Source organism: Oreochromis aureus, linkage group 23 (assembly GCF_013358895.1).
Source record: "Oreochromis aureus strain Israel breed Guangdong linkage group 23, ZZ_aureus, whole genome shotgun sequence".
In the NCBI taxonomy this organism is placed as follows: Eukaryota; Metazoa; Chordata; class Actinopteri; order Cichliformes; family Cichlidae; genus Oreochromis; species Oreochromis aureus.
Window position 1 is genome coordinate 15,009,537 of NC_052963.1, and position 25,519 is coordinate 15,035,055.

The 25,519-nt window shown below is 39.6% G+C and overlaps 2 protein-coding genes and 1 long non-coding RNA gene across 3 annotated transcripts; all 3 read right to left on the reverse strand.

Annotated features, from left to right (window-relative positions):
* Positions 1-255: 255 nt before the first annotated feature.
* Positions 256-3,724, reverse strand: LOC120436443. The gene is made up of 5 exons (XR_005610425.1): positions 3,087-3,724; positions 2,636-2,946; positions 2,373-2,511; positions 2,174-2,231; positions 256-555 (listed from the first exon to the last, which is right to left on the reverse strand). It is a non-coding gene; the product is annotated as an uncharacterized LOC120436443 (long non-coding RNA).
* Positions 3,725-8,461: 4,737 nt separating this feature from the next.
* On the reverse strand, positions 8,462-10,738 carry LOC120436205. The gene is made up of 5 exons (XM_039606717.1): positions 10,675-10,738; positions 10,239-10,550; positions 9,882-10,011; positions 9,656-9,713; positions 8,462-9,141 (listed from the first exon to the last, which is right to left on the reverse strand). Exons 1-5 carry the CDS (start codon positions 10,736-10,738, stop codon positions 8,959-8,961), a joined length of 747 nt encoding a protein of 248 aa, XP_039462651.1. The 3' UTR covers positions 8,462-8,958.
* A 10,392-nt stretch (positions 10,739-21,130) lies between these two features.
* On the reverse strand, positions 21,131-24,236 carry LOC116323122. Its single transcript, XM_031743382.2, has 5 exons — positions 24,023-24,236; positions 23,524-23,844; positions 23,059-23,197; positions 22,685-22,754; positions 21,131-22,600 (listed from the first exon to the last, which is right to left on the reverse strand). Exons 1-5 carry the CDS (start codon positions 24,084-24,086, stop codon positions 22,508-22,510), a joined length of 687 nt encoding a protein of 228 aa, XP_031599242.2. The 5' UTR covers positions 24,087-24,236; the 3' UTR covers positions 21,131-22,507.
* Between the last annotated feature and the right edge of the window lie 1,283 nt (positions 24,237-25,519).

Below are 25,519 nucleotides of genomic sequence, written 5' to 3' on the forward strand. Positions count from 1 at the left end.
AACAAGATCTTGGTGAAGCATTACTGCAGATGGAAATAAATTTGGTGTCACAGCAGGGTACGCTGGTGTTTTTGAATAATGAACAAAGGAAGACAGGATTTAAATACACACAGGAGGTGATCAGGGGAAGTGGGAACACATGGGGAAACAGCTGACTGAAATAAACATAATGACGCCACAGGGGAAGTGAACCTAAACACAATGACAAAAACACACTAGACCCTTCAAAATAAACCATGAAACACTGAGAAAATAATCATAATCAAAGAATAAAACTAAAACACACAAAACACTGGGTCATAGACCCAGTACCGTGACATTTGTGACATTGCAAAAACATATTTAAACGATGTGGCAAACAACAGTCCGTGGTAACCTAGCTTTTGTTTTTTCAGAGATTTTACAACTCTGATCCATTTCTTTATAATTAAGTTGGGACAGTTTCTGTGCTGAGTTTGTCTGGGTGTGATGGTGCTCAGAGGAAAGTGTTTGGTAAAGATCATTTGCTGGCTGATGAAGGCTTGTGTAGGGGTCATCTGGGTCATGTTCATGTTCCTGAAAAATAGCATATAATGCTTGTTGTTATGCATACTTAATCAACTCACAGCCACTTCCTATTTGTGATTCGCATGTAACCAAGCTAAAAAGTCATAGGCTGAGGTAAGCGTGGGGAAACCGCAATAGTCGATTCAACAAATAATTATATATGCTTTAAAAATATACACATAACCATTTAACTGTGGTGTGTTAACGCAATGCCACGATCATAACAGGAGTAGAAATCCTGACAAATTCACCCCCGAGGTCAACCAGTGCAATGTTCAGAGAAACAGAGCTGCATCTAAGAATCTAAAGGCCTCAGTCAGCATCTGCAATTTTTAAATTCATGATAGCACAATTAGAAAACACTGAGCAAGTATGGTTCATTTGGAATTTGACTTTTGACTGAAAAGGGCATGGCAGCACATCTTTGCAAAGCTGCTGCTGAACAAACCAAAAGACTTTTTGCACAATCACCTTTGGACAGATGACACCGAAGTGGAGATGTTTGTTCATAATGCAAAAACCAACCACAGCATATTAGCACAAACACCTCAGACCAACTGTTAAGCACGATGGTGGCACTGTGGTGATTATGGGTTGCTCTGCAGCCACAGGACCTGGGGCCCTTGCAATCGCTGAGTTGTCCATGAACTCCTCTGTATACCAAAGTATTCTAGAGTCAAATGGGAGCCATCTGTTTAACAGCAAGAGGTTGGGTGAAACTGGGTCATTTGAAAGAACAATGATCCCAAACATAGCATCAGATCTGCAGCAGAGTGGCTGAACAAGAAAAAATGGAGGTGACCCAGTCAAAGTCCAGACCTCAACCTGACTGAAATGCTGCAGTGTGACCTGTGCATGCAAATTTACCTACATGGTTCTACAAGCTACTAAATCATGAAGTGTATTTAGTTTTTCAGCGGACTACAACGTCTTTCTTTTTTTCTTCACAAGACTCTAAATGGACATTTCTGTATGTCTAGTAACAAACTTTAAACTAGCTACGGTTTGTAGTATAAGAATATATTTGTCACGGTCCTGGGTCTGTGACCCAGTTTTTTCTGTTCTATATTATTAATCTTTGATGTCTTGATGTATCTTTGTTTATTCTTACGTTTTGGTTCTGTGTTTCTCCTCTAGTGTAGTCAGGTCTGTGTTTAACCCGCATCTCTGAGTCTGTGTCTTTGCGTGTGTGAGTTTTCTGTTTTACTGTGAAGGTCCGTGTCTGATGTCCGTGTGTTCAGTTTACGTTTCCCCTGTCCCGTCATGTCTGATTACTCCCAGCTGTGCCCTCCTTCTGTGTCTCATTCCCTTGTTATCCCTCTGTGTATTTAAGCCTTATGTCTGCCTCTGTTAGTGGCTGGTTCGTCTGCGTTATTTCCCTGCGTCAACCTGTGTTTCTTCCCCCATGTTTCTATGTCTCCCCAGGTCTCCAGTTAGCGCTTCAGGTTTGTTTTGTTAGTTTTTTTTTCCCAGTTTAGGTTTTATTTAGTTTCCTCCACTCCTCTGCCGTTTCTGTTTGTATCACCACCTTCTCAATAAAAACTCCCCTGCATCTCAGCTGCCTGCATCTTGGGTCCTCATTAATTTTCACACGGCTCATTCCACGAGCGTTGACAATATTACTCACCAAAGAGCTGTGAGTTTCATGCATAGACTGTCCGGATGCTTCTGACCTCAAACAGCCCCTTAAGAAAATATAAGTATAAGTACATTTATAAACACCGAAAAATCCAGAATGAACTTAAACATTTACTTTACAATTATCTGGGGAACAATCAAAATGGTGTAATGAGTTTTAATACCATTACAGTCAAAGATTATCTCACCATAGACTTTTCACTTGGAAGATAAATCCCAGAATAACTCCACTGATGACAACCGCCACACCAATCAAATAAATGGAATTAGTCATTTTGGCTGAAGTCTGAGCCTCTTTCTGATTTAATCTTTTCTGACTGACATCATCTGTAAATCAAACACACATCATGCACTACATTATCATATCAGACATATTTAAAACAAAGTTTCATTCATTTAAATTAATATAAATTTAGTCACAGTGTGGTCGATTTAAACAAAGAGAGTTTACCTTTTATGGTGACATTGACATGAAGATTAAATGTTCCATCAGTTTTTATACACTCGCAGGTGTATCTCCCACTGTCCTCTGCTGTTAAACCAATCAGGTGGAGAAATCATCATCATCAACGTGAACCTGGGGTCACATTCATTAACAAAGTCCTGCCCGTGTTGATACAGCAGACGGCACTGTCCTCCTCTGCTCCTCTGTGTTCTCATTTTACAGACAGTCAGCGTAATAACATTTTGTTTCATTGGAGTATATTTGAGTTTCATATGGAGTCACAACCGGCTCTCCTCTCGATCTTTTCACAAGAGTCTCTGCAATCAGTCACAATGAAATACAAACGGTGAATTGAATCTGTGTCAAAAGTTACTGCAAAGATTATAATCCCACCACAAAATATTTACTTTTTCACCTTAAACTAAAAATTTTGTGAAAACTAGTTTCCTTACATTACCTTCCCATTAATTTTTGAAGCACATGGTTGTTGGAAAAACCAGAATAAAGCCCAGTTTCAGTATGTCCATACTCATCGAGATGTCTTTGCACAACAGTGTAACACATGCCAACAGTGCAGAGGATTTTCTACTGAAAAGAGGAAGACACTGGTGAACCTGAAACAACCACTTCTCATAGAGGTACATCTAGGTCAGAATTTTCTTACAAAGGAAGACCATTTACAGTAATTGTAGACTGAAAAAGAAAGCAAAACAGCAGACAGGCACAGTGATGCTAAAAGTGGCATCACTAAAGACCAGGTCCACAGTCATATGTTCCCACTACTGTCGGAAAGTAATCCCTTTCACTTTCACTGTCATTTTAACAAGATAAGCCTTATTTACTGGAAAAAGGTACAGAAAGTATAACCCTATTGCCAAGAAAGCTGGGATGCTGTGTAAAAGCATCCCAGCTTCCCTCCCCTAAGCAGGGGGAGGGGAGCTGGGATAGCAGCTGCTATTTTTTTTTTTTAATTTAATTATTATTTTTTTTTAAATTCTCCCCTAAGCAGAATGCAATATTTTGCAAATCACTGTAATGTTATTTGCAGTTATTTTCTTGTGTTTTTGTAAAACATAAACTTAATAAATTTCAAATCATTCAGAAACACCTGGGAAACTTTAATAATGTTAAAAACTCAGCAGCTGGAATATCTGCCAGATCACAAGGTCATTGATTGACTATTAAAAAAAACAAAAACAATATGAGGGCCCTTAGTTATTATAAGTACAGTATAATAGTTGGCCTTCAGGTACCACTCCAAGCCTCGGGAAGAGTAAACACAGTTATCACTGAGTCCCTAAATGCAAGATAAAACTGTAGCATGCAAAGAATAGGAAACCTGCTGAAGTTTAAACCAAGCATCAGAATCAGGAAGAAAGGCATTTTAAGTCACTTCGAACATGGCATGGTTGCTGGTGGTCTTTGTATATCACAAACTGCTGATCTACTGGGATTTTCACACAAAACCATCTCTGGAGTTCACAGACAATGGTCTGAAAGAGAAAATATCCAATAAGTGGCAGTTCTCTGGGTGAAAATGCCAGAGGTGAGAGGAGAATGGCTAAACTGTGTTGAGCTGAGATGAAGGCAACACTTACGGTGCGCACACACCGAACGCGATAGAGGCGGCCAGAGCGTCAGGTGTACATGTAAAGTCAATGGAAAGAGCGCGATGACACGCGATTGCGCATCCGGCGAACATGCGGAAGCAGATTTGCGGCGCGAAAACGCCAAAACCCGTGAAACGCGCGTCAGTGTACCGCGTGGGGCGCATTTGACTCGCGAAGAAAACCACGCGTGTCAGATTGTGTGTTGCATTTTGTGCACACGCACGTATCCGCGCCAACCGCTGGAGTTGGAAAATATGAACTCCGGCGTCAAATCGCGCCCGACAACCAATCAGGAGGCGGTGACGTGGCTGTAACCAGGTCACAGGTGCAGATCAAACCAAAGCCCTTCATTCTTCATTCAGTATGGAGGAAAAACTTATCACTGCCGTGGCTAATCACCCAGAGCTGTATGATGCCAGCTGCTACTTCTACCGAGACAGGAATAAAAAGGACCAAGCTTGGAGGCACAGAAGTGAGGAGATCGGGCAACCTGGTAAGTTCATTCATTCTCCTTTTTAATTTTCAGACTGACCCGATAAAGCTAGCAAGCCCGCCTACTGTCCCGCTATTTTCCCACTGATGTACAAATACCTTTCCGCTAACAAGATAATGTGTTTATTCAGAGGACATCTGCAGCACAACACATCTGGCACAACTTCCTCCCACATTTCCGGTCCACGCGCGTGGAAAGATGCAATTTTGAGGCGTGATGGGTTTTTCTTGGACATGCGTTGAGGTGCGAATGTGCACGCGTCAAATTAGGGGCGTTTAGGGCGTTTTCGCTCGCCTCTATCGCGTTCGGTGTGAACGCAGCCTTACAACCAAGCTGAACTCCTTGTAGAAGATGTGCTACAACAGCAGAAAACCACACTGGGTACCACACCTATGGGCTAAGAATAGGAAACTGAAGCTACAATTTGCACACCTCACCAAAATTGGACACCAAAAGTAACTAGTAGCATTCACAGTTTAAGGTTAGAATTTGGCATAAACAACACAAAAACATGGATCTATCCAGCTGTGTGTAGCAGAATGAATATTATATTTAATCTGGCATTGCTAATTGCCAGTTAGTGGAAATGAGGTTATGTGGTTTAAAAAAAAAAAAATAGCAGCTGCTATCTAAGCATCCTTCATCCATTGGCACTGTCTAGGTCTCTGGTCATCTGACTTTCCTAGCTGTTATAGATCAGAGTCACAAACATGTCCTTGCTGCCTCAGTCTTAATTGGCTACTTTTTTTTTTTGATTGATTGTAAATTTTTATTATTTTCTATATCAGTGGAGAACCAATTCCAACAGTCTTAGAGAAGCCCATAAAGAGCCTGGGACGGTGGTATAATGCAGACCTCAATGATACGTGGCAACTAGAACAGCTAAGGCAGAACTTGGCTGATGACCTCAAGCAGATTAACAATACTGCACTCCCAGGAAAACTGAGGCTCTTGTGCTTCCAGTTTGGGTTATTACCCAGACTCCTGTGGCTGTTGACAATGTACGAGGTCTCACTCAATCACGCCAATCGACTAGAGAGGCTAGTGAGCTCCTACGTTAAGAAGTGGCTCGTACTTCCCAAATGCCTCAGCAGCGTTGGACTCTAAAGCGACAGGATACTGTCATTGCCTATGCCTAGCCTGGTTGAGGAGTTTAAATGTGCAAAAGTGAGGCTTGAGATGTCACTCACGGACTCCCGGGACCCCATAGTGAGAGGCACTGCTCCCACCCTAGCAACAGGAGGAAGTGGACCCCAGCCACATCTGTGCTACAGGCGAAATCCGCTCTTCAGCATCGTGACATGGTGGGTTACGTCCAACAGGGCAGAGGAGGATTTGGTATTGGCGCAGTAACACCTCGGTGGCAACAGGCGTCTGTAACCGAACATCGAAAAATGGTGGTGGAGGAGGTGCGTCGACAGGAGGAAACAGCCAGACATGCCAGAGCGCTGGCCAAACAAGGTCGCTAGGTGAATTGGGAGAGTGTGGAAAAGAGGAAACTCTCATGGAGTGAAATCTGGGGCATGGAGTCTAATAGACTAAGTTTCATCATCCGAGCGACATACGATGTGCTACCTTCCCCAATAAATCTGCAGCTGTGGTTTGGAAAGGACCCAGCCTGCCCCCTGTGTACAGTCCCAGCAACACTCAAGCACATCTTGGTTGGTTGTAGGACTAGCCTTACTCAGGGCAGATACACATGAAGACACAACCAGGTTCTCGGGTGTGTAGCCGAGAAAGTTGAGTGCAAAAGAAAATCCGTCAATGCTCAACCTTTCACGGGCCAAGTGGAGCGTCAGTTTTCATCAGCATTTGTCCGGGAGGGAGATAAACCGAGGATGAGCCCCTCAACTCCGGACTTGGGTCCGCTGAAGGTTGCTAGGGATTGGCAGATGCAGGCAGACTTGGAACAGAGGCAAATTTTTCCCACAGAGATCGTAACAACAACTTTGCCACCAGACCTCGTCCTTTAGTCTAACTCCCAAAAACTTGCGTACGTCATTGAGCTGACAGTACCATGGGAAGAAGCAACTGAGGAAGGGTTTGAGCGTAAGAAGCTGCAGTATGCCAACTTAGCAGCTGAGGCAGAGGACAGAGGCTGGAAGATCAATGTGGAAGACACAACAGCAAAGCTGCTCAGAGAGCTTGGGATCAGAGGACAGGCACAACGGCAGGCTATAAGAGAACTAATTAACACTGCTGAGAGGACCGGTCACTGGCTATGCTTAAAAAAGGCTGACATCACTTGGGCAGCTAAGGCAGTCAGCTAACTGCAAGAGAAAGGAAATATTCCGCTCTTCTCCCCTCTGCTCTTCTTCCCTTTTCTGGGAGGCAGTGGGGAGGTAGAGCGTACAGCCCGATCGGGCGGGGAGGTGTGGAAAGCCAGATCGGGTGCCCCCCTTCCGGCTCTCCTCTCTGCTCTCTCCTATCTTGTCCCTTTTGTCTTACTTCTCTCTATCACCTTTTCTATCCCTTTGAAGAAGTTAGGCTCCATAAATGCTAAAGAGGTAAGTATTATTTCTCAGTTGCAGTGAATAGAAAAATAAACTGTAGGAAACTAAACAGAAGAAAGAAGAAGAGAAATAACAAGTTAACATAAACCAGTGACACACTCCAGGGCCTGATCAATCCTGGCAGGGCCTCTTTGGATGAGGGTGTCTAGTGATAATGGCCGAAACACCCGATGAATCCAAGGTCCACTACTGACGATGTGTCCCAATCTGGTAAAGTGTCTGGGCTGCCTTTCCCCATCACAACCATCCCTCAAGATTTTCTCCATTTAAAGCAATGTATTATCAGGGACTGTAAGATCTAGTCCTTTTTACTGAATTCTCACACCACTGCCACTACTGTGTTTCTGCAGTAGGGTTAACCACAGACGGTGTATTTGACAGTTTTTCTGTTTTGGATATATTAATAAATTGTTTCCTTTATTCAGAAGCTAAAGGCCTAAAGTGTTGGTGACTGGGTGCCTTGGTGGTGGGAACTTTTGTGTGCCATAATTATTTATGCACTGGTGGTTTGAGCTGCAGGTGTGAGTTGGTGATTTTTTTGGGCATCCCATTCACCCATAAGTCTCAGCTCTGAATTTATAGCACATATGCAATTCAATGACCAGCTCATTTAATTTGACATATTTTAAATTGCTGTCAATAAATTGTTTTTACACCTTGAACCACGTCTCTGTCTCAGGTTTAACAGACCTGAGTGAATAGCATAGTTTCAAATGAGATATTCTCCAAGTGAATCTCCCAGGGCAGCGTTGTTGGGTTTTTCCCAATAATTTTAAAAGTGCCAGGATTTTAGTTTTTCTGACAAATTTAACACAAATTTGCTCTTTTTTTTTTTTCAAACAATAAGAGCAAACATTTCAGTTTTAAAGCTATTGAAACTGGTCTCCCCACTCCCTTAAATCTGATGCAGTGTTGCAGAAATAATAGTTGAGTGATGCTTTTGTAGTGCATTTTTTAATTTGCTAACATCAAATTCACTATGAGCAATTAAAAAAATTAAAACGTTAGTTTTTAAGGACCAAGGGTTTTACCATATCTGATGAGAAAATAAGTGAGATGTTGCTGCGTCAAGTGAAGTGCTAAAACTGACATGTTTGCTTTGGTGGTTTTCAGCTAGAGGTCTAAATTTGATCTGTAATTAGAAGTCTGCATCCTCTATGCCGCTCTTTGCAAACTCACTTTCATATAGCACCCTTAAAACACAAGTGCATGATAAAAATGCACTCTGTGCAATGCAATGACTTAACTTTTATCAAATTAAGATTTCATGATTAAAATTATTTTGCATGCCTTCAAAACTTAAACATTAAAATCTTTTGGTTTATTTTCTTCTACAATAAGGATTACATATGAATCATTTATAGCCAACACAGTACAATCATGATTAAAATGCACAGACTTAACTCTGTTATATGTTTAAGCAGATTCATGGAGTCTGGCAGTGACGACTCTGTAGCAGGTAGATCTGAAGATGATTATACAGAACTCAAGGCATGAAACAGCTCTTGGAGCGAGTTATATTTCACAGTTTGTTGTATTTGTATTGTAATAAAGAGACTATGTGAGCACAGTTTAAAGAGTTTGCCATGTTAAGACTTTATCCACCAGAATATTGTTTTGAACTTACTGGTGACTTCTGATACATATACATATTTGTGATTGATGAGAATAGTGTTGATATAAAATGCTCAGATGTTGGATACTAGATTGACTTTAAATGTTTTCATAGACACAATAGTCTGGATCATCGTCCTGATCATCACAGCAGAAATTTTCTGTGGTTCTTGTTAAGTTTTTCCTGAAATTGTGTTGATGATGAACCGGTGTGATAGTTTGGTAGAGATCATTTGTCGGCTGCTGAAGGCTTGCATAGGGGTTCTCTTTGTCATCTTCATCCTATAAGAAGATTTTTTTTTAAATTCTTTTTAATCTTATTTTTAATAAAGCAAAAACAAGACAAGGACATAGAATAAGGAAAACAGGACAAGCTTAAACCGACAAGGTAGAAGGGGGAGAGAGATGTAAATGAAATCAAATGACATAAGAAAGAAGGAATATCCATGGTGATAACAATCATTAACCTGACATCGAAGTTTATCCACATATGTACACATATATACATACATAACATGCAAATATATACCTGCACATACGTGCACACATACATGTACACTCATACAAATATATAAGTAATAAGTAAAATAAATAAATTGTACAGTACATGGCACGACTGCTTTTGTGTCAGGTAACACTCATACACAGCCTTCATACTTTTCACTTAGGGTGTGTTAATCAGTTAATGATAACTTGATCATTTCCTAATGCCACTCAAAGAAGCATCAGCTAAAGTCAAAATCCTAAACCTAACTGTCCTCTTTAACCTAAGCTAGACTTTAATTACATTACTCACCAAAGACCCGGGACTTTCATGCACAGATAATCCAGGTGTTACTGGTACTGAGTAGCCACTTTAGATAATAACAGAGGATAGTGTTAAACATGAAATGTGAAACATGCATATGCATAAAAATCAAGGTTTAAAAAAAGTAACTTGCTCCAAAAAATTTAAAAAGAAAAAAGTCAGTATTCAAATTAAGCTATTGCAGTAACACATAAATAAAATTGAAGTCTGTTACCTGTGTTGAGTTCTCATCCAGTAGGTACATGCCAGAATTAATCCAGTTATAATGACGGCCCCTACTGCACCAAGGAGTCCAGAAGGGATTAAAGTTAATATTTCTGTTGAACCGGTCGACTCTTCCTTGCCTGAAAAAAAACATCAAACCATGTATGAAAGAACAGCTCAAGCTCAAAAGATCAACAATGAAAAAGAGGTGAGAAAATAGATCCTGCAACACATTAAGCATAATGTTAACCTGTGTTCACCTTCCATGAGAGCCCTCCGTGTTTTGTATTCCCACATATGTAGTACCAATACCCACAGGAATACATTAAGTCTGGATTAAAAGGCGTTTAATAAATCCACACTTTACCTTTCAAAGTTACATTGAGTTGGAGCACATATGTTCCTCTGTTGTGTTCACACTCACAGGTGTAACTTCCACTGTCCTCTTGTGTTAAATTCGTCAGATGGAGAAACACAGTCTGATTTTCTTTCATAAGTTTGAACCTGGAGTCACATTTGTTTAACACCTCTTGTCCATCTTGATACATCAGACTGCACTCTCCTGTCCTGTGCCGCTCACTGCCGATCTTACACACTGTTAGTGTGATATTGTTCAGCGTTTCCCCGGAGCAAATTTGAGTAACATCTGCTTCTCTCTCAATAATCTTCACAATAGTCTCTGCAAAACATTACAATAACCATGAACTACAGCATGGGTTAGCAACTGCTGCTGCTGCAAATGACAGAAAATGATGTCATCTGAATAAAAGAGATGAAAACTAATAGAGGAAAAACCTCATTACCTTCCACACCACAAAACACAAATACTGGCAGAAGTAGGAGAAAGTACAGTCTCCGTACACCCATATTGGTTAAGAATTAACTAGTACAGCAGGTTTTAGCGTACTACGTCTTATAGTGAGAGAGGAAAGGACTTAGAGAGGAGGACAGTAACGCCCATCTGTGCTGTTCTCTAGGGACCTGAAATTAGTTGCATCTCTAAAAAGGAAGTGCTTGACAGGACTGCTTACTTGTGCCGTATTAAGACAACTGCAAGCAAGCATGTGAAAACAAAAATAAAACACAATTAGACATTAAAAAAAAAAAGAACTCAGTAAAATAAACTGTAGATTTTAAAGCAAGTGCTATTGGCTAGACGCAGTTCACTAAAAGTCAGAACTGGTATGCACACAGAGGCAAAAGCAGAATTACTCTGTATGTCTTTGGTCAAAAATATGACAAAAAAGTTGAGTGGGCATTAACCATCTACGACTGTGTGCACTGCGCTCTACTTAAGAGATAAGGGGAAGTACAAACAAAGGTTTTGCTGCCAAAACCTCAAAGTAGCACCTTTTTCTGTAGGTCAATGACCCAATGATGATACAGCTTCACAGAAAGTACGAGACACGACAGATTCAACTTTCACGACGATCTGACTGCACTCATGGCAACGTTCTTCAAATTTTTCTATATTAAACATTTAAACCCAGCCGAGGCCTGCGTCTTTCTACTTGTCTGAAGAAATGGGGTTCTGCCCTTGATTCACATCATGCTAAATTTTGTGAGAGGCTTTTTTAAGAGAAGAGAAACACTCTGATAGCCTAAAAGCTCATCTCAAACCTTCTTTCTAAAAAATGTGACTCTGTTTCAAATTGAGAGAAAATGACACAAAAGTAGCTTGGTCTAAAGTTTTCTCTGAGAGCATCTAAAGTCTTTGACCTTATCAGTTCAGCATCAGTATAGATTCTTAGATGTTATTCAGTGAATCTGACATTTTTACAACATTAAACCACAACTATAGTGAGTAATATATGGTCTTAAACAGGGCACCTATTTGTTCTTGGTGACCAAATTTGCATATAATCTAAACCTAGGTCAGTGGATGATGCTTTAAAAATAGGAAGGGATGTTGGCGGATGTAAGCCAAACTTCCCAGGGACATATGTTAGCGTCCTGTTTGTGGACTTCAGCTTGGTGTTGAGCAGTAGCAATAGTCCTGCACTCCAAATTGTCTGTGAATTACAAACCTTCTGACAGATACGAAGCATCAACATTTAAAGTCAATCTAGTATCCAACATCTGAGCATCGAGTTTCCAGCTGAGAAAGTCCATCACACATGCATCACTGTATGGTTTGGACCAGCCACAAAACGGGACAAGAACAGACTAAAAAGAACAGTCAGGACTTGATATTGTCATGTCCTGACTCAAGTCCTGACTCATTTGATGAACAGATATTGTCTACTCATCAAATAAGCAGACATTATCACTGCAGACCCATCTCACCCTGTACACAACTTGTTCCAACTCTTCCCCTCTGGGAGGCGCTAAAGAGCAAGTTTCTTTCCACAGGCGTTCCCTCTGATGAGCACTTAAATCGCTCACATAGTGTCTGCACTAAACAGTCACAGTACCTGCTGCTGAACCAAATGCATGCTGCTTATACTGCTTGTTGTACATACCTGCACAGTGTTACTCACTGTAAATATCACTAAAGCAGAAGGAATGAACTGCCTTTTTTTTTCTTTTGCACAGATTTCTGCTGTTTCTGCTTATTTAAGGCCTTAGGTCCAGTGCCTTTGGTTTGGTTTTGCCACTGAAAAATTAAGTATATTTATTTGAAATATAGCTGATTTTGTTTCCTTTTCTTGGCCTTGTGAATTAAAAACAACACCTTTAATTGAAAACTTCTCATTAGACTGTGGTTTGAGGACCAGAGAGGGGACTCCCTTTAAACCCTTAGTGGTAGACAGAGACATAACGCCTTATTTGCAGGGTTTTGTGTTTGTTTTAATGTTCACAGCTTTTCAGAAGTTTTCATTGTGTTTATCTGTAAGTAGCATTAGTTCTGAAAAACATGCAGAATTCTCAGATCCATGCACAGGTTCACAAAATGATAAAGGCTCCTTTTGTGTCAGTTCTGTCAGCATCCTCCTGACCAACTCTGGACATTACAAATGCACAGTATAGAATATGGAAATAAAAATATTTATTTATGCAAGTTAAGTAGCTTTTGCTGGGGAGTCTCTCTTTAAAACCTGTTGCATGCAAAGGAGCTGAATGCATGTATGAGGACAGGAAGCTGATGCAGGAAGCATCATGATGGTGTGAGGTCAAGCTGACAACCCATTAACCGCTGCTGCTGTTGTTTTAGAGAGAGGCCGGAAATATCCAACAACCCCCTCTTATGTCACTGATGAAGAGATAGTCAGTATTGTTTCACAGTATTTTACAGTGAAATGGAGAGAGATGAGACAAGGACTTGCAAGGTGTTTGTGAACACTGATAGGCAGGAAGTCCGACGTTAGGTGGGAATCTATGTGAACTATAAGGTTTGACAATGTCATTACAATTGTCCCGATTCTCAAAAACTGTGATCTGTAGTGAGAATAGGGAGCGGGTGGAAGAGGGCCTGGAGAGATGAAGATATGCTCTGGACAGAAGAACAATGAAAGTCAGTAGAGAGTGAGCATTTTGGAGACAAAGTTAGAGAGGCAAGGGTGAGATGGTTTGGACATGTGCAGAGGAGGGATAGAGGATATTCTGGAGAAAGGATGCAAAACATGGAGCTGCCAGGAAGAAGGAAAAAAGATGAGTCTCAGAGGAGTTTCATGAATGTAATGAAGGAGGCCATGCAGAGGTTTGGTGTGACAGAAGAGGGTGCTAGAGATACAGATGAGCTGCTGAGTTGACCCCTAAAGAGAACCGCTGAAAGAAGAATGCTTGTTTACAGTGAAATCTCACTGTGCTTCAAGATGATATCTGGGTGGCGCTGTTTTACACTAAATAATTAACATGTAATCATGTTCTCTTTAATCAAGGTAAGATAAACAGGATTACATCAAATCTTATGCAACAGAATTCACATTAGATGCTGTTTATATACTGTAGATGTGAAGCTTTACTACTAATCAGTATATTCCCATCTGTACTATAACAATGCCATTTAATTTCTGTAGGTCAATTCCAGGATAATGCTGGACATAAATATCTATGGCAAAGAAGGTTAAGCTTACATTTTGTGAACTTGCGGGTTCCTTCGTTTGCTGCTTCAAGGCAACAATGTGCTACACAGGTACACCAGTTCTATACATACTCATATAACAGATTAAAGGAAAAACAAGCATCTAATTCAATATGTTAACTTTTATTTTTACAAACTCATTTTCATACAAGCATTTATAAAATATCTGTGTGTGTGCACAAGCATGGGTTAGTGAGACTGTACCTATTTGTGTGTCTGACACTGAAAATTATTCTTTGTTCTTTGAACTTCAGGAAGAAGTTGCTGGTGGATGTGGAACAGAGGTGAATATCACATTTCTGGTGTTTTTAATGTCTGGAATACCATTTCATCACACTACCTTTCATCGGCCTTCATCTCACTCTCTGTGCTCCAGACACAAAAATGTGTAAACACCATCATCACCCACATACACACACTATTACTTGGACAAACATCTCATACGTTTGCCCCTTAACTGCCCCCTGACCTAACTCATCATCAGACCTGAATCTGAAGGGAATCCACCATCCTCATTGTCTCTCTCATCAAAAGGAATAACCCTGTCCTATTCTCTTATTTGTAATAGTGTTGCATTTTACTGTCATTGTATTATGTTATTTAGCGATTGTTAATAGCCATTTTATCATCATCATCATCTGATAGCATCTCTGGTTAGAGTAGGTGACACTCATGGACAAATTGTACCTTTGCATTGGATGAAGATGCTCTCTCCGGTGTACATGACTATGTGGATATTCACATCTTGGATGTGACACTGACAAATCTGCAGCAGCTGTGTGATCCCATCATGTCACTATAGACTAAAACCTCTGAGGAATGTTTCTGTTACCTTATCAATCTATGTCATGAAGAACTCAGGCAGCTCTGAATTACAGGAGTGGCACTCAGTGTGGTCTTCAGCTGCTGTAGGTAATCTGCTTGAAGGTTTAATGTGTGTTCAGAAATGCCCTTCTGTATTGCTGACTTTCTGTTAGCTCCAAGATGGTTAGCCATTCTCTTCTGACCTCTGACCATTGACATCACCAAGGCGTTTTCACCAAGAGAACAGCTGCGCAGAGGATATTTTCTCTTTATCAGGCCATCCTGTCAATCCTTCCACATTCTTAACTTCAGTCTAAATTCACTAGGATACCGATGATGCATCACTGCATGTCTCCAAGCCTAAATTCATCGAGTTTCTCCCATATGATTGGCTGATTATATATTTACATTAACCTGCAGCTGAACAGGTGTGCTTTTGTATCTGCATGGCTTATAAGTTTAAGGATGATCTGTTTTTGTGTCCATGAACTGAGATCAAATGATTGTTGCTCTAATGTGCAAGAAAAGGCACGGTAACAAACTTACAGTACACGGAACAGTAATGTATTGCATCACCATTTTGCAGATAAATGCAACAATACAGTGCATCACTTTGTAACGAGGGTTCCCACAGAGACTGAATAAAAGGTGCAAAGTTTCACCAAGCAGTGTAATGACATAATATGTTACAATATGTGTGATTATCAAGTTACTGAGATGAAGTAAAGTGCTGAAGCTGATCCATTTGCGTTTGTGGTTCTCTCATATTTAGATGCCTGAATTTGATCTCTAAATAAAGAACAGCATCTGTGCAGCTCACTGCACTGCACATAATAAAAAGCAGTGTGCAATTTTTGCATCACACCGTTATAACTTAGTAGGCGACAAAAAGTCTTTGTGTAATGTTACTTAATTTTGCTCAAGTGAAACTTCCTTGAGTAAAAAATAGGCCAGTTACACATGTTTAACAAACATTACTCTCAGTTCTAAAAATAGGAGACAACAATACTTTCTATGTATTTAAATCTATGCGGTTATTTATTTTCTGTCTCAAAAGCAATACATAGGTCTAGTGGATGATTAACACATTACATTTAATACCAAAACTTTGACCGAAAAAGATAAATAAAGGAACAGCCTCAAGGCCACTGTATTTGTTGATATTTGATATTAGACTCACTTTTGGTTTACAGTGTTCATGATTCAGATCAGCTTCCTGATCACCCAAGTCGACGGTTTCTGTGGTTCTCACTAAATTTCTTTTGGTGCCATGCTAATGGTGACCTGAGACGACAGTTTGATCGATATCATCATGTCCTGGCAGTTGAAGGTTTTCGTAGGAATATTCGAGATCAACATCATCCTATAAGACAATAACATGGATGCAATCAGTAGATTTTAAAAAAAAAAATGAATTCTGGATCTCAGTTAGAACAATAACCAATGAGAGTCACTGCTGGGTCACATTCACTGTGATGTTTCACTGTGATCTGAACTTTTCAATGTAGTTCAGGGACTAATCTCTGCTGAATCTAAACCGCACACACTTACTGATCCTTAAAATCCTCTTCATATGTTCCATTGATTATTGGGCCTTTAAAATAAAGTCTTAAATAGAAAGGGAATGTAAAAGAAATCAGTAGAACTCACAGCTATGTTTATGCTATAAGCTAATCAGAAATAAGTTCTTCGGTTATGCTAGGAAGCATAATCATTGGGCTCTGGTGCAATACATGAAAATCCATATTCACCGGCACATCAGGGCAAGACGAGGTGGATTATTCACCCATCATCTCAGACCTAGCTTCAGCAATGCCATGCGTCAAAAAAAAAATAAAAAATAAAAATCAACTGACTACTGAAATATTCTGAGTGACCAGATTTCTCCATCTGTGGAATTTTTGTTATTCCCAGGTTGGCACACATCTGCATATTCCAAGAGAACAATGCCAGGATTCATCTGGCTCAAATTGTGAAAAAGGGGTACAGAGACTGTGAGACATCATTTTCACCACAGTCCAGACCTTATTGGGAAGCTTCTGGAGAAGACAGAGGTCCAATTCTTCCATTATCAATAGAATACAAGATCAAAAAATCAGTGTAAGTTTCCCTTGGTCTGCCCCTGCTCTGCTGTGCAGGCATCCACGGTGCAGGTGTGGGGTCCTTCCAGCGAGCCTGGTGCCTGGTCCCTGCAAGCAACACTCTGGGATGGGATGCGTACCTTTTGCTTTGTCGTGGTGTGGTGGAGGCTCAGGTGGATGCCCTGTGAGGCTGGGTTATCCTGTGGAACTGGAGATGTCCTCTAGTATCCTGTTTGTGCCAGTTGATGAGCTTCCTGGGCTTTGGGACTGTTTGAGGTCCCTCGGCTCCTCATGTGTGCTTCTATTCGTTGATATCTATGCTGCCAGGTGGGACTAGCTTCTGCTGTCTGGCCTCTGTTGGCTCTCGGCGAGGTGTCCTGGGAATCGGTGGAGACCTTCCTGCATGTTTCTTGCTCAGGATGCTGGTCTTCACAACACTTTGGTCTTCTCTCAGTTTTGGACATTTGGGGTTTCTGGGCTCATGTGGTTCTCATCACCCACCCTGTGTTCTGATGTCTGGACTCTGATGGCTCTGCTGGGGGTTTGGGTGTCCTCACAACATAAAAGACCACACTGCCTGTCATTGTTTATTGCTTATTATTGCTGGAGTGTTTTGTTTCTGTGTTTCTCTGTGGTGCATTTTGCTCTCTTTGAGGGGAATTGGGATATCACTGATAGCATACTGGGGAAGGTCAAATTCACATGTTTACAAAGGCGGGAGAGGACGTGAGTAAATCTTGTGACAGATTGTGAAGATTATTGAAATGTTGCCAAAAGTAGCTAAAGGTAGGTAACTAAAGCTAAAGCCAGACCAGCAAATATTAGAGTGTATTTCTTTTGGCCAGATGGTGTACTACTCACCAAAAAGCGAGGAGTTTCATTTACATATAATCCCGGTGTCTCTGACCTTGCACTGCCATTTTGGATGAGAAAGAACAACATCATTAGTGAAACATGTATTCACAAAAATAAAGCTAAAACTTGTGATAAAATTTTGATTTACTCTACATTCTTAAATAAAATGAGTAAATCGTCCTGTATATCTTTTCATTTTATCTAGTTGATCTGTGTTGTGAATATTTTTTTAAGTCATTTACCTGTGGCGTTTAATACAGTAGATAACTCCCAGAAAAAATGGAATTACAATGAAGACTGTTGCTGCACCAACCAAGGAAAGTAAAATTACAGTTCTCTTTAAGCTGCGGCCACCTTTCTGGACGTCATCTGCAAAGAAAAACCTTAACATTATCTCAGCTAGTTTATTACAGCTGATGTTTCTGTCTGCAGAAACTAAAAGCAAAACCTCGTGAATAGTAACCACTAACAAAACCATGGAAACACCATGTAGTACTACCTTCTTATTAAAGTGTGGATATCACATCACTGAAACACTTGATAAACACTGTCAAAGCAGTGGAAAGTAACCACCTTAACTCACGTGTGAGAGAAATAAGTAAGGAATAAGTTTGCACAGTGTTACCTTTGTGTTTGTGTTCACCTTCTACGTTCACCTTCCTTGAGAATGCATCAAGACCTTCCACAGTGACAATAAGATGCCGAACAAATGTTCCTCTGGTGCTTGTACACTTGCAGGTGTAGTTCCCGCTGTCCTCCGATGTTAAATTGTTCAGGTGGAGAAACACAGTCTGATTTCTTTTTGTCAGCGTGAACCTGGAGTCACAGCCATGAAAAAAGTCCTCACTGGTTTTATACTTCAGGAGACACTCTCCTCCTCTTCTCCTTTCTGTGCTGATATTACATACAGTCAGTGTTGCACTGGTGCATACTGGAGTTTGGTCTTCTCTCCCAGTAGTCTTCACAATAGTCACTGCAAACAAACAAATAAGAGTTTATGTACTGTACAATATAGTCTGGGTTAACAAACTCAACAGTGAAAATTACAGATAATTGTGTCCTCTTTAAATGAAAGAGAGGCTGCAAATTTGGAAATAGAAAACATTACCTTCACTTTCAAAACACCCAGAAAGCGGCAGGAGCAGGATAAAGCACAGCCTCCATTGATCCATATCAATAAAAGAAATAAACACTAATGCAGCACACATATGCCAGCTCATATACTGGAAACTGGAGGACAGCAATGCCCACTTTAATTGTTCTCTGACTATCTCAACATCAAAGTATTGGCACTTCAAAAAAGGAAGTGCTTGTGCAGGCGTGCTATAGTAGGACACTGAAAGTTAAATAGCAAGTAAGAACGCGAATACAAAAATAAACCCATTCAGACTGCAGTACAATGACCTGGTTAAACGTAGCTTTTATACAGATATATATAGCTATGTTTTACTAGCTAGATGTGTCAAAAATAGCATGCAATAAATAGCCTCTGTACACAGAGGGGTAAAAGGCTTCAACTTCATTTACTCCATTTTATAACCAAGGCAATCAGTGAGCATGCACATATTCTGGATTTGTACACATTATACTTTATGTAACTGACAAGCGGAAGTACAACCACACATTTTACTGCCTAAACCTCAAACTAACGCCTATATCTGTCAGTGACGCTGCATCTTCTCAGAAAGTGTAAGACTTAAGTGTAAGACAAGTTAAACTTTCCATCAATAAAAGTCCACAATTTAAATCAATCTAAAGTCATTCAGGGTCTTCTTCAAAAGCAGAACAGCACTTTGATGTTTAGTCTAAAAGCAAATCTTAAGACAATTACATATTGAAATGTAAACATCCTCAGTGTGACACAAACTAAATACAACTAAAATGACATTTCATATACATCATTACCTGTCAGGCCTAATCAGAATGTGTTGTATAATATCACCATGATTTCATGGAATAAATGAAAACTCTTTACTTGCTGTTTCAGGATGTTTTTCTCATGTCTTGTTTTGTGTTTCACTTCCTCTTGTTGTTCTTTTCCTTCTTTTGGGATTTTCTGGCCTTCACTGGTTTCACCTGTGTTTGCCTCTCTCTGCTGTGTATCCTCACTCTGCCTTCTCCTCTTTCCTGTTGTCGGTTTGCCCTCTTTTTCTCCTGTGCTCTTCACATATGTTCCCGAGCTCAGGTCTTTGTCTCCTGTGCTATTTTTGGCTTACTTTGAGTTTATTTTTTTTTATCTTTTTTTCTCATTTGGAGTCTTGTAAATCACATTTCTTTTAAAGCTAAACCTTTATTTTAAGATTGAGTTTTTGTGTTTGGGTCCATCTCTGACCCGTGGTGCATGACCCATCCAGTGTGGCCCACTTAATGGTTTTGCAGACTGTGAAAATTCCAGAGAAGAAATAATCATTTCAACTTTCAATAAAATGCACTCCCATTGCTATTGTGGGAATAAAATACTTCAGTTTAGTTGCAAAATACTAGACTAATGAACGTCCTGTGCATTTGTAGGTCCACTTTGATCTATAAATTGAAAAGCACATGTTGTAGTAAGTTGTTAAAATTAGGTACGGTGTTCAGATTACTCTCACAGTACAGTTATGCCATGTCTGTGGTGGCAAGACATTGCACCATGAAACAAATTCAGCATACCCCAGATGTCTTTCTGTTATGTGGCTTTACTCTCTAACTTCAACAATCAGGCTAAGTGGTCCCATTATGGTGGTTATAAATGCCATAAATGAATCCAGGGTTTATTAATCTAGCTACTAGCATGTTCACATGGAAGAGGTAGTAAAGTGGCTTATATTACAAAGGGAGCACGCTACAATATTAGAAAAATAATGCATAATGGAGACTGAAACTAAGACAGTTTCTGAAATCAGCAGTATGATTGTGCTGTGCAGAAGTACAGATCTAAAGTGATGCACAGGTGCCCCTGTGGATCATTGGGTTGAACCAGTGACCCACATGCTCAGAGACAGGCAGTTACCTGGGTTTGACTGTGCCCCGGGCAATTTCCTGTGTGCCATTTCCCCTCTCTCTCTCTCTTGACTTTCTTGTCTGCTCTTTGCAGCTCTATCAAGTAAATGCTACACAATGCTCAGAAAAAAAGCCCTGTGTGCGTTCTGTAAGTGCTTCAGCCAGGAAGACCAGAAAAACACCATGATATGCAAAAAGGCAAGGCAGCACGAAAACCAGTCAAAAATGCCAACTGTATAAGGTAACATTAAGTAAGTATGTACGCTCTGTCAATAAGACACAGGAGCATCTGATAGATTACAATTACAATTAAATAGATATTTAGATGTGATATATCTGCTTTAGTTTTTTTTTGTTTTTTTTTTCCAACTGCAGCCCTGGTGGCATTCAACAGGCTTAAAAGATAAATATAAAATGTTTTTATGTAGGCTTAGTCTATGTGCAACTTTGGTCACCATGTGCAAATCTGAGAAACAAAATGCTTTGGCAAAAGAAAAAAGGAATAACGTTGGGTCTAACATGAGTTTTTTTATTTGGGGTTTTTTCGGCTGAATTTTTTTTAAATTACAGGCCAAAAAAAAAATTGTTATATACAAATAAGTGCACAATTCATGAAACAATAAAGGTCTTTTCTTTCAGCCACAATATTTTCTTGACCCCTGTTGACCCCTGTTTTTCAGTAGTTTCACGTATATTAAATTCCAGGAAGAGAGTCTGGAAAATGCACTTGTGTGCAGAGGTTTGGTGGTTGTTGCTGGAGAGTCCCTGTTTAAAGCCAACTGCGTGGGGAACATTGGTAAAGTGCAAAACAGCAAAATCTGTCTGTGAGAAGAGGAAGTTGATACAGGAAGCACAAAGATGGTGTGAGGTCAGGGTTACAGCTCATTAACTGAAAAAGCCCTGAAACACTCAACAACCCATACTTACATAACGATAAGCGGAAATGCTAATTATTGATTCACGTAGTGGTTTAAAGTGGGTTACAAATCTCAGTGTAGTGAACTTGCACCATGCCTCAAAAAAGATTTTTGCATGACGCTGTTTGACATAAAAACTTGGGTTTGGATTATCATCATTATTATTATTATTAACCAATATATCAGCTGGGCTAATCTATCAGTCAATACCATCAATTTGCCTTTATATCGTATTTATATTAATTAATAAATAAAAAAAAATTAAAAGTTGAGACGGAAGAAACACCATTCAACCATGATTATTACATAGTTCGTCCATAAGAGGGCACTCTGCAGATGTGTTTGAAACGCCAAACACCAGAACCAACAGGTCCGAGCAAAGTCGGGCAGAGAACAAATGAGTAATCCCTGACTTTTGAAAATAAAACAGGATTTTGTTTTAAACTGCATTATGATATTATCTTAGTAAGGACTCACGTATAGCTAAACCTAACAAATGTTTGGGAAGTTTGTTTATCTTTGTGTGTCTGAAAGACAACAACATCAGAATCGGTATATGTGAATATACATCTGAGTTTGAAATGACTAAATATTGGTATCAGTACTAGTCTTAAACATCCAACATCAGTCAAGATCTAAATATTGCTATAAAGCTATTACAGCTCTGAAATCAACAAACTGAAAATGTGCTATAAAAGTCTATTTTGTCACTCAAGACAGTACACTTTCTTCTTTTTTAAACACTGAAACTTTGATATTTCAGTTTCAGATATTAAATGTTACTCTTAAAAGATTAAAATAAACTGTACTTCAGCTACAGATGACTCGACTACAGATGAGTGAAACTATTAGTAAAGCATCATTGCTTTGGAGATGGCAAGTCCAGCTTCACTGTTTACTGTTTGTTTCACTAGGAAATAGATGCTTATTTTAAAAGTGCTGCAAATTCATACCTCGATACATAAAATGTATTTCAAGTAATATGATTTGTGTTTATTTTAGAAGTTAAATAAAGCCCGTTTTCTTTTTGCATGAAGATACTGTATGGCTCAATTTCTCCCGCTGCCTGCAAAGTAAAACACACTCAGTTAGAAAAAAGTTCTAAGTCAATGAAAAGCAGGTGAAAAATGAAGTAGGTGCAACATTTTACCATGTACGCTTCTGTGTTTCCGAGATCAGTTATTATCTCAGGACTGGTTATTGGCACCTGTCGTATTCTGCTGGGAAAAAAGTATACCAAAAAAAATTATTGATTAATTTTAGATATAAATGTTTCTTTGAAAAGGTCACAAATTCTGTTTTTCTTGGGATAAAAATATTTATTTTTTATATACGTGGATTTTAAATAAAGACCTTGTGCAGGAGAGTTACAAAACTAAAGACACACATCGACCTCTCCTACGAGCAACAGCGTAATATAACCACAATTACGTTAAATCATATGTGACAGAATTTGCATTAGATGCCGTTAATGCTTCAGTAAATAGGATTCTACCTCCTACCTGTATTATAATAATCTCTTACCTGTGCCATTTTCTTACGTATATAAGCCCAAGGATGACTCCAGATATGATTAAGACGATAAGCACTCCAATTAAAACATAGAAAGTGAGAGGCAAATGTGATTCTGTAGGACTGGTGGTGACTTCATCTCTTTTGGTGCCTAAAAAAAAAATTAAAAAAAAAAATAAATTGAAAATTACCACAGACACTCGTTATTATAAAGCAACATCATGATATTAACGTCTGTTGCTATAGTGTCATGTAATATATTCTTTACATTAAGTGATTTTTAGTTTTATTGTTTATACTGCTTAACAGCAGATTTTGTTGGTTTAATTGCTTTTTTCTCTAAATTCATGTATATGGGCAGTTGTGAGGTGTCCACAGCTTCATACAAACCATTGTTGATTGTTATGATACCAGTTATCGATAACCAGAGTAATACAGAGAGGCTTAATTATGAAAGGTATTAAATCCACACTTTACCTTCCATAGTGACATTGAGATGGAGCTTATATGTTCCTCCAGTCTGTACACACTCACAGGTGTAGTTCCCGCTATCCTCTGGTGTTAAATTTGTTAGGTGGAGAAATACAGTCCCGTTTTCTTTCATCAGTGTGAACCTGGAGTCACATTCATGCTCAAAGTTTTGTCCAATTCGATACAGCAGACTGCACCCTGCTCCTCTGCTCACCTGTGTGCTGATCTTACACACTATCAGCATGATAACGTTCAGCGTTTCATTGCTGCATATTGGAGTGACATTGGGTTCTTTGCCAGTGGTTTTCACAAGGTCCTCCCAAGCAGCTGAAATATGTAAAACTGGAAGTCAGTTAAGTTTGAAATACAGATGCTAAGTTACCACTTGCACATTTTTTATTGGTAAATACAGGTAATAAAACCTAACATAAATTAACTGTAAAACAACAACAACAATGCCCTACATAAGCAATCCTTCATACATAAAAGTAACTGTTTTACAAACCTTTGTTGTCCATACAGGAAGTGAGGAGCAGAAGCAGAGCAAACCCGAGTTTCCATTTATCCATACTGGTCAAAACATCTGAATAACAGTGTAACTGCTGCTGACAGTTTACACTGTAGATTACTGTAGGGCGAAGGGTATATACACCCGAGCCTCGGATTCTCAGCCTTCACTGAGGTCTGTGTTGGTGTGGAGGAAGGAAGTGCTGACGACGCTTCTGCTTTCATGTCAGCGCTGGAAGAGAGAGCCAATGCACAAACACAGAAAATATATTCTGGCTGAGGAAAACAAATAGCAACACTGGTATACATGTTAATTTAAATGACTTTATGATGACCCTTAGAGTGATGTCTGATGAAAATTAAGGAAAAACGTTTTGAGGTTTTGCATCTGTGAGCATGTGCCTTCACCTTTGTCAAACATTTCGAAGTCATACTGCGTTAGTAATCTAATTCCAGCTGCATGAAAGACATATTAAAGGACCTCATGTTCACACAAATAGACATGACTGTCCCATTACCTGGACTGACTGTTTTGATGTGTGATTTACTAGCTGGAGTTTCAGTATCCAGAAGGTTGTAGTGTTGCGCAATTCCAAAAACTACCAAATAAGATAGAAAGACGTTTTATTTATCCTGAACACAAATTTTCTTTATTTTTTTCAAACATGAGACAAATGTATTTGTAGATAGACCTTGCATACTAAGTCAGCAGCCCCCAACCCCCGGGCCACGGACCGGTACCGGTCCCTGAGTCATTTGGTACCAGGCCGGGAGAGTTTAGGCTCAGGTGTGAAACTGATGGTTCTCAGGGTTTTTTAAAATCAGTTTTTAATGTTATTTTTTATTGTTTTTATCATTAGCTCGGTTTCCCTGGGTCTTTTCCCGTGTGTTATGAATAAATCTTCTTTTTTTTGGTACCAGTACTGGTTTTATTTTGTTGCATTTATCCGTGACACCTTAAAGGCCGGTCTGTGAAAATATTGTCGGACATAAACCGGTCCGTGTCGCAAAAAAGATTGGGGACTGCTGTACTGCAAGTGAGCATTGCATTCATTATTATGTAAATTAACATCCTTATATGAAACATGGATTGTTGTAAGGCTACCTCAAATTTACATATAAGAACTTTGAAATAAGTTGAAAACCAGTATAAATTCTAGAAATTCAAATCAACTTTATAAAAATACTCTGAAGACGGACCCCGTTAGTTGATGAAGGATTGTTTATGTGTCGTCTTGATCGACTTTATCCTATTAAAAATTAAAAATACATGTTAAAACAATGCAACCCTTTATCATTTGTACATCTCACGGTCTCCATGCCGGGGGTCCCAATGCCAGAGCAGTCCCTGACCTCAACAGGCTCCATGCCACTTGTGGTTTCCAATGGAGCCTGAGGGTCCAGAGCAAGGAAAGGCCCAGATAATCGACAAGGATACAAAGCTCCACTCAAACAAGGAGTCTGAATGTAAACACAGGAGCAAATTTAAATATCA

Bases quoted from the DNA above. Each gene is read 5' to 3' on its own strand.
- LOC120436205 (XM_039606717.1), bottom strand. From the start codon at position 10,738: ATGGGTGTACGGAGACTGTACTTTCTCCTACTTCTGCCAGTATTTGTG. The intron at 10,012-10,238 runs GTAAAGTGTGGA...GTTTTTTTTCAG, and splicing joins ACTCAATGTAACTTTGAAAG to GCAAGGAAGAGTCGACCGGT. The intron at 9,142-9,655 runs GTGAGTAATGTA...ATCTTCTTATAG, and splicing joins ATGAAAGTCCCGGGTCTTTG to GATGAAGATGACAAAGAGAA.
- LOC116323122 (XM_031743382.2), bottom strand. From the start codon at position 24,086: ATGGATAAATGGAAACTCGGGTTTGCTCTGCTTCTGCTCCTCACTTCC. The intron at 22,755-23,058 runs GTAAGAGATTAT...CTTTTTTCCCAG, and splicing joins TACGTAAGAAAATGGCACAG to CAGAATACGACAGGTGCCAA. The intron at 22,601-22,684 runs GTAAAATGTTGC...TTTACTTTGCAG, and splicing joins GAAACACAGAAGCGTACATG to GCAGCGGGAGAAATTGAGCC.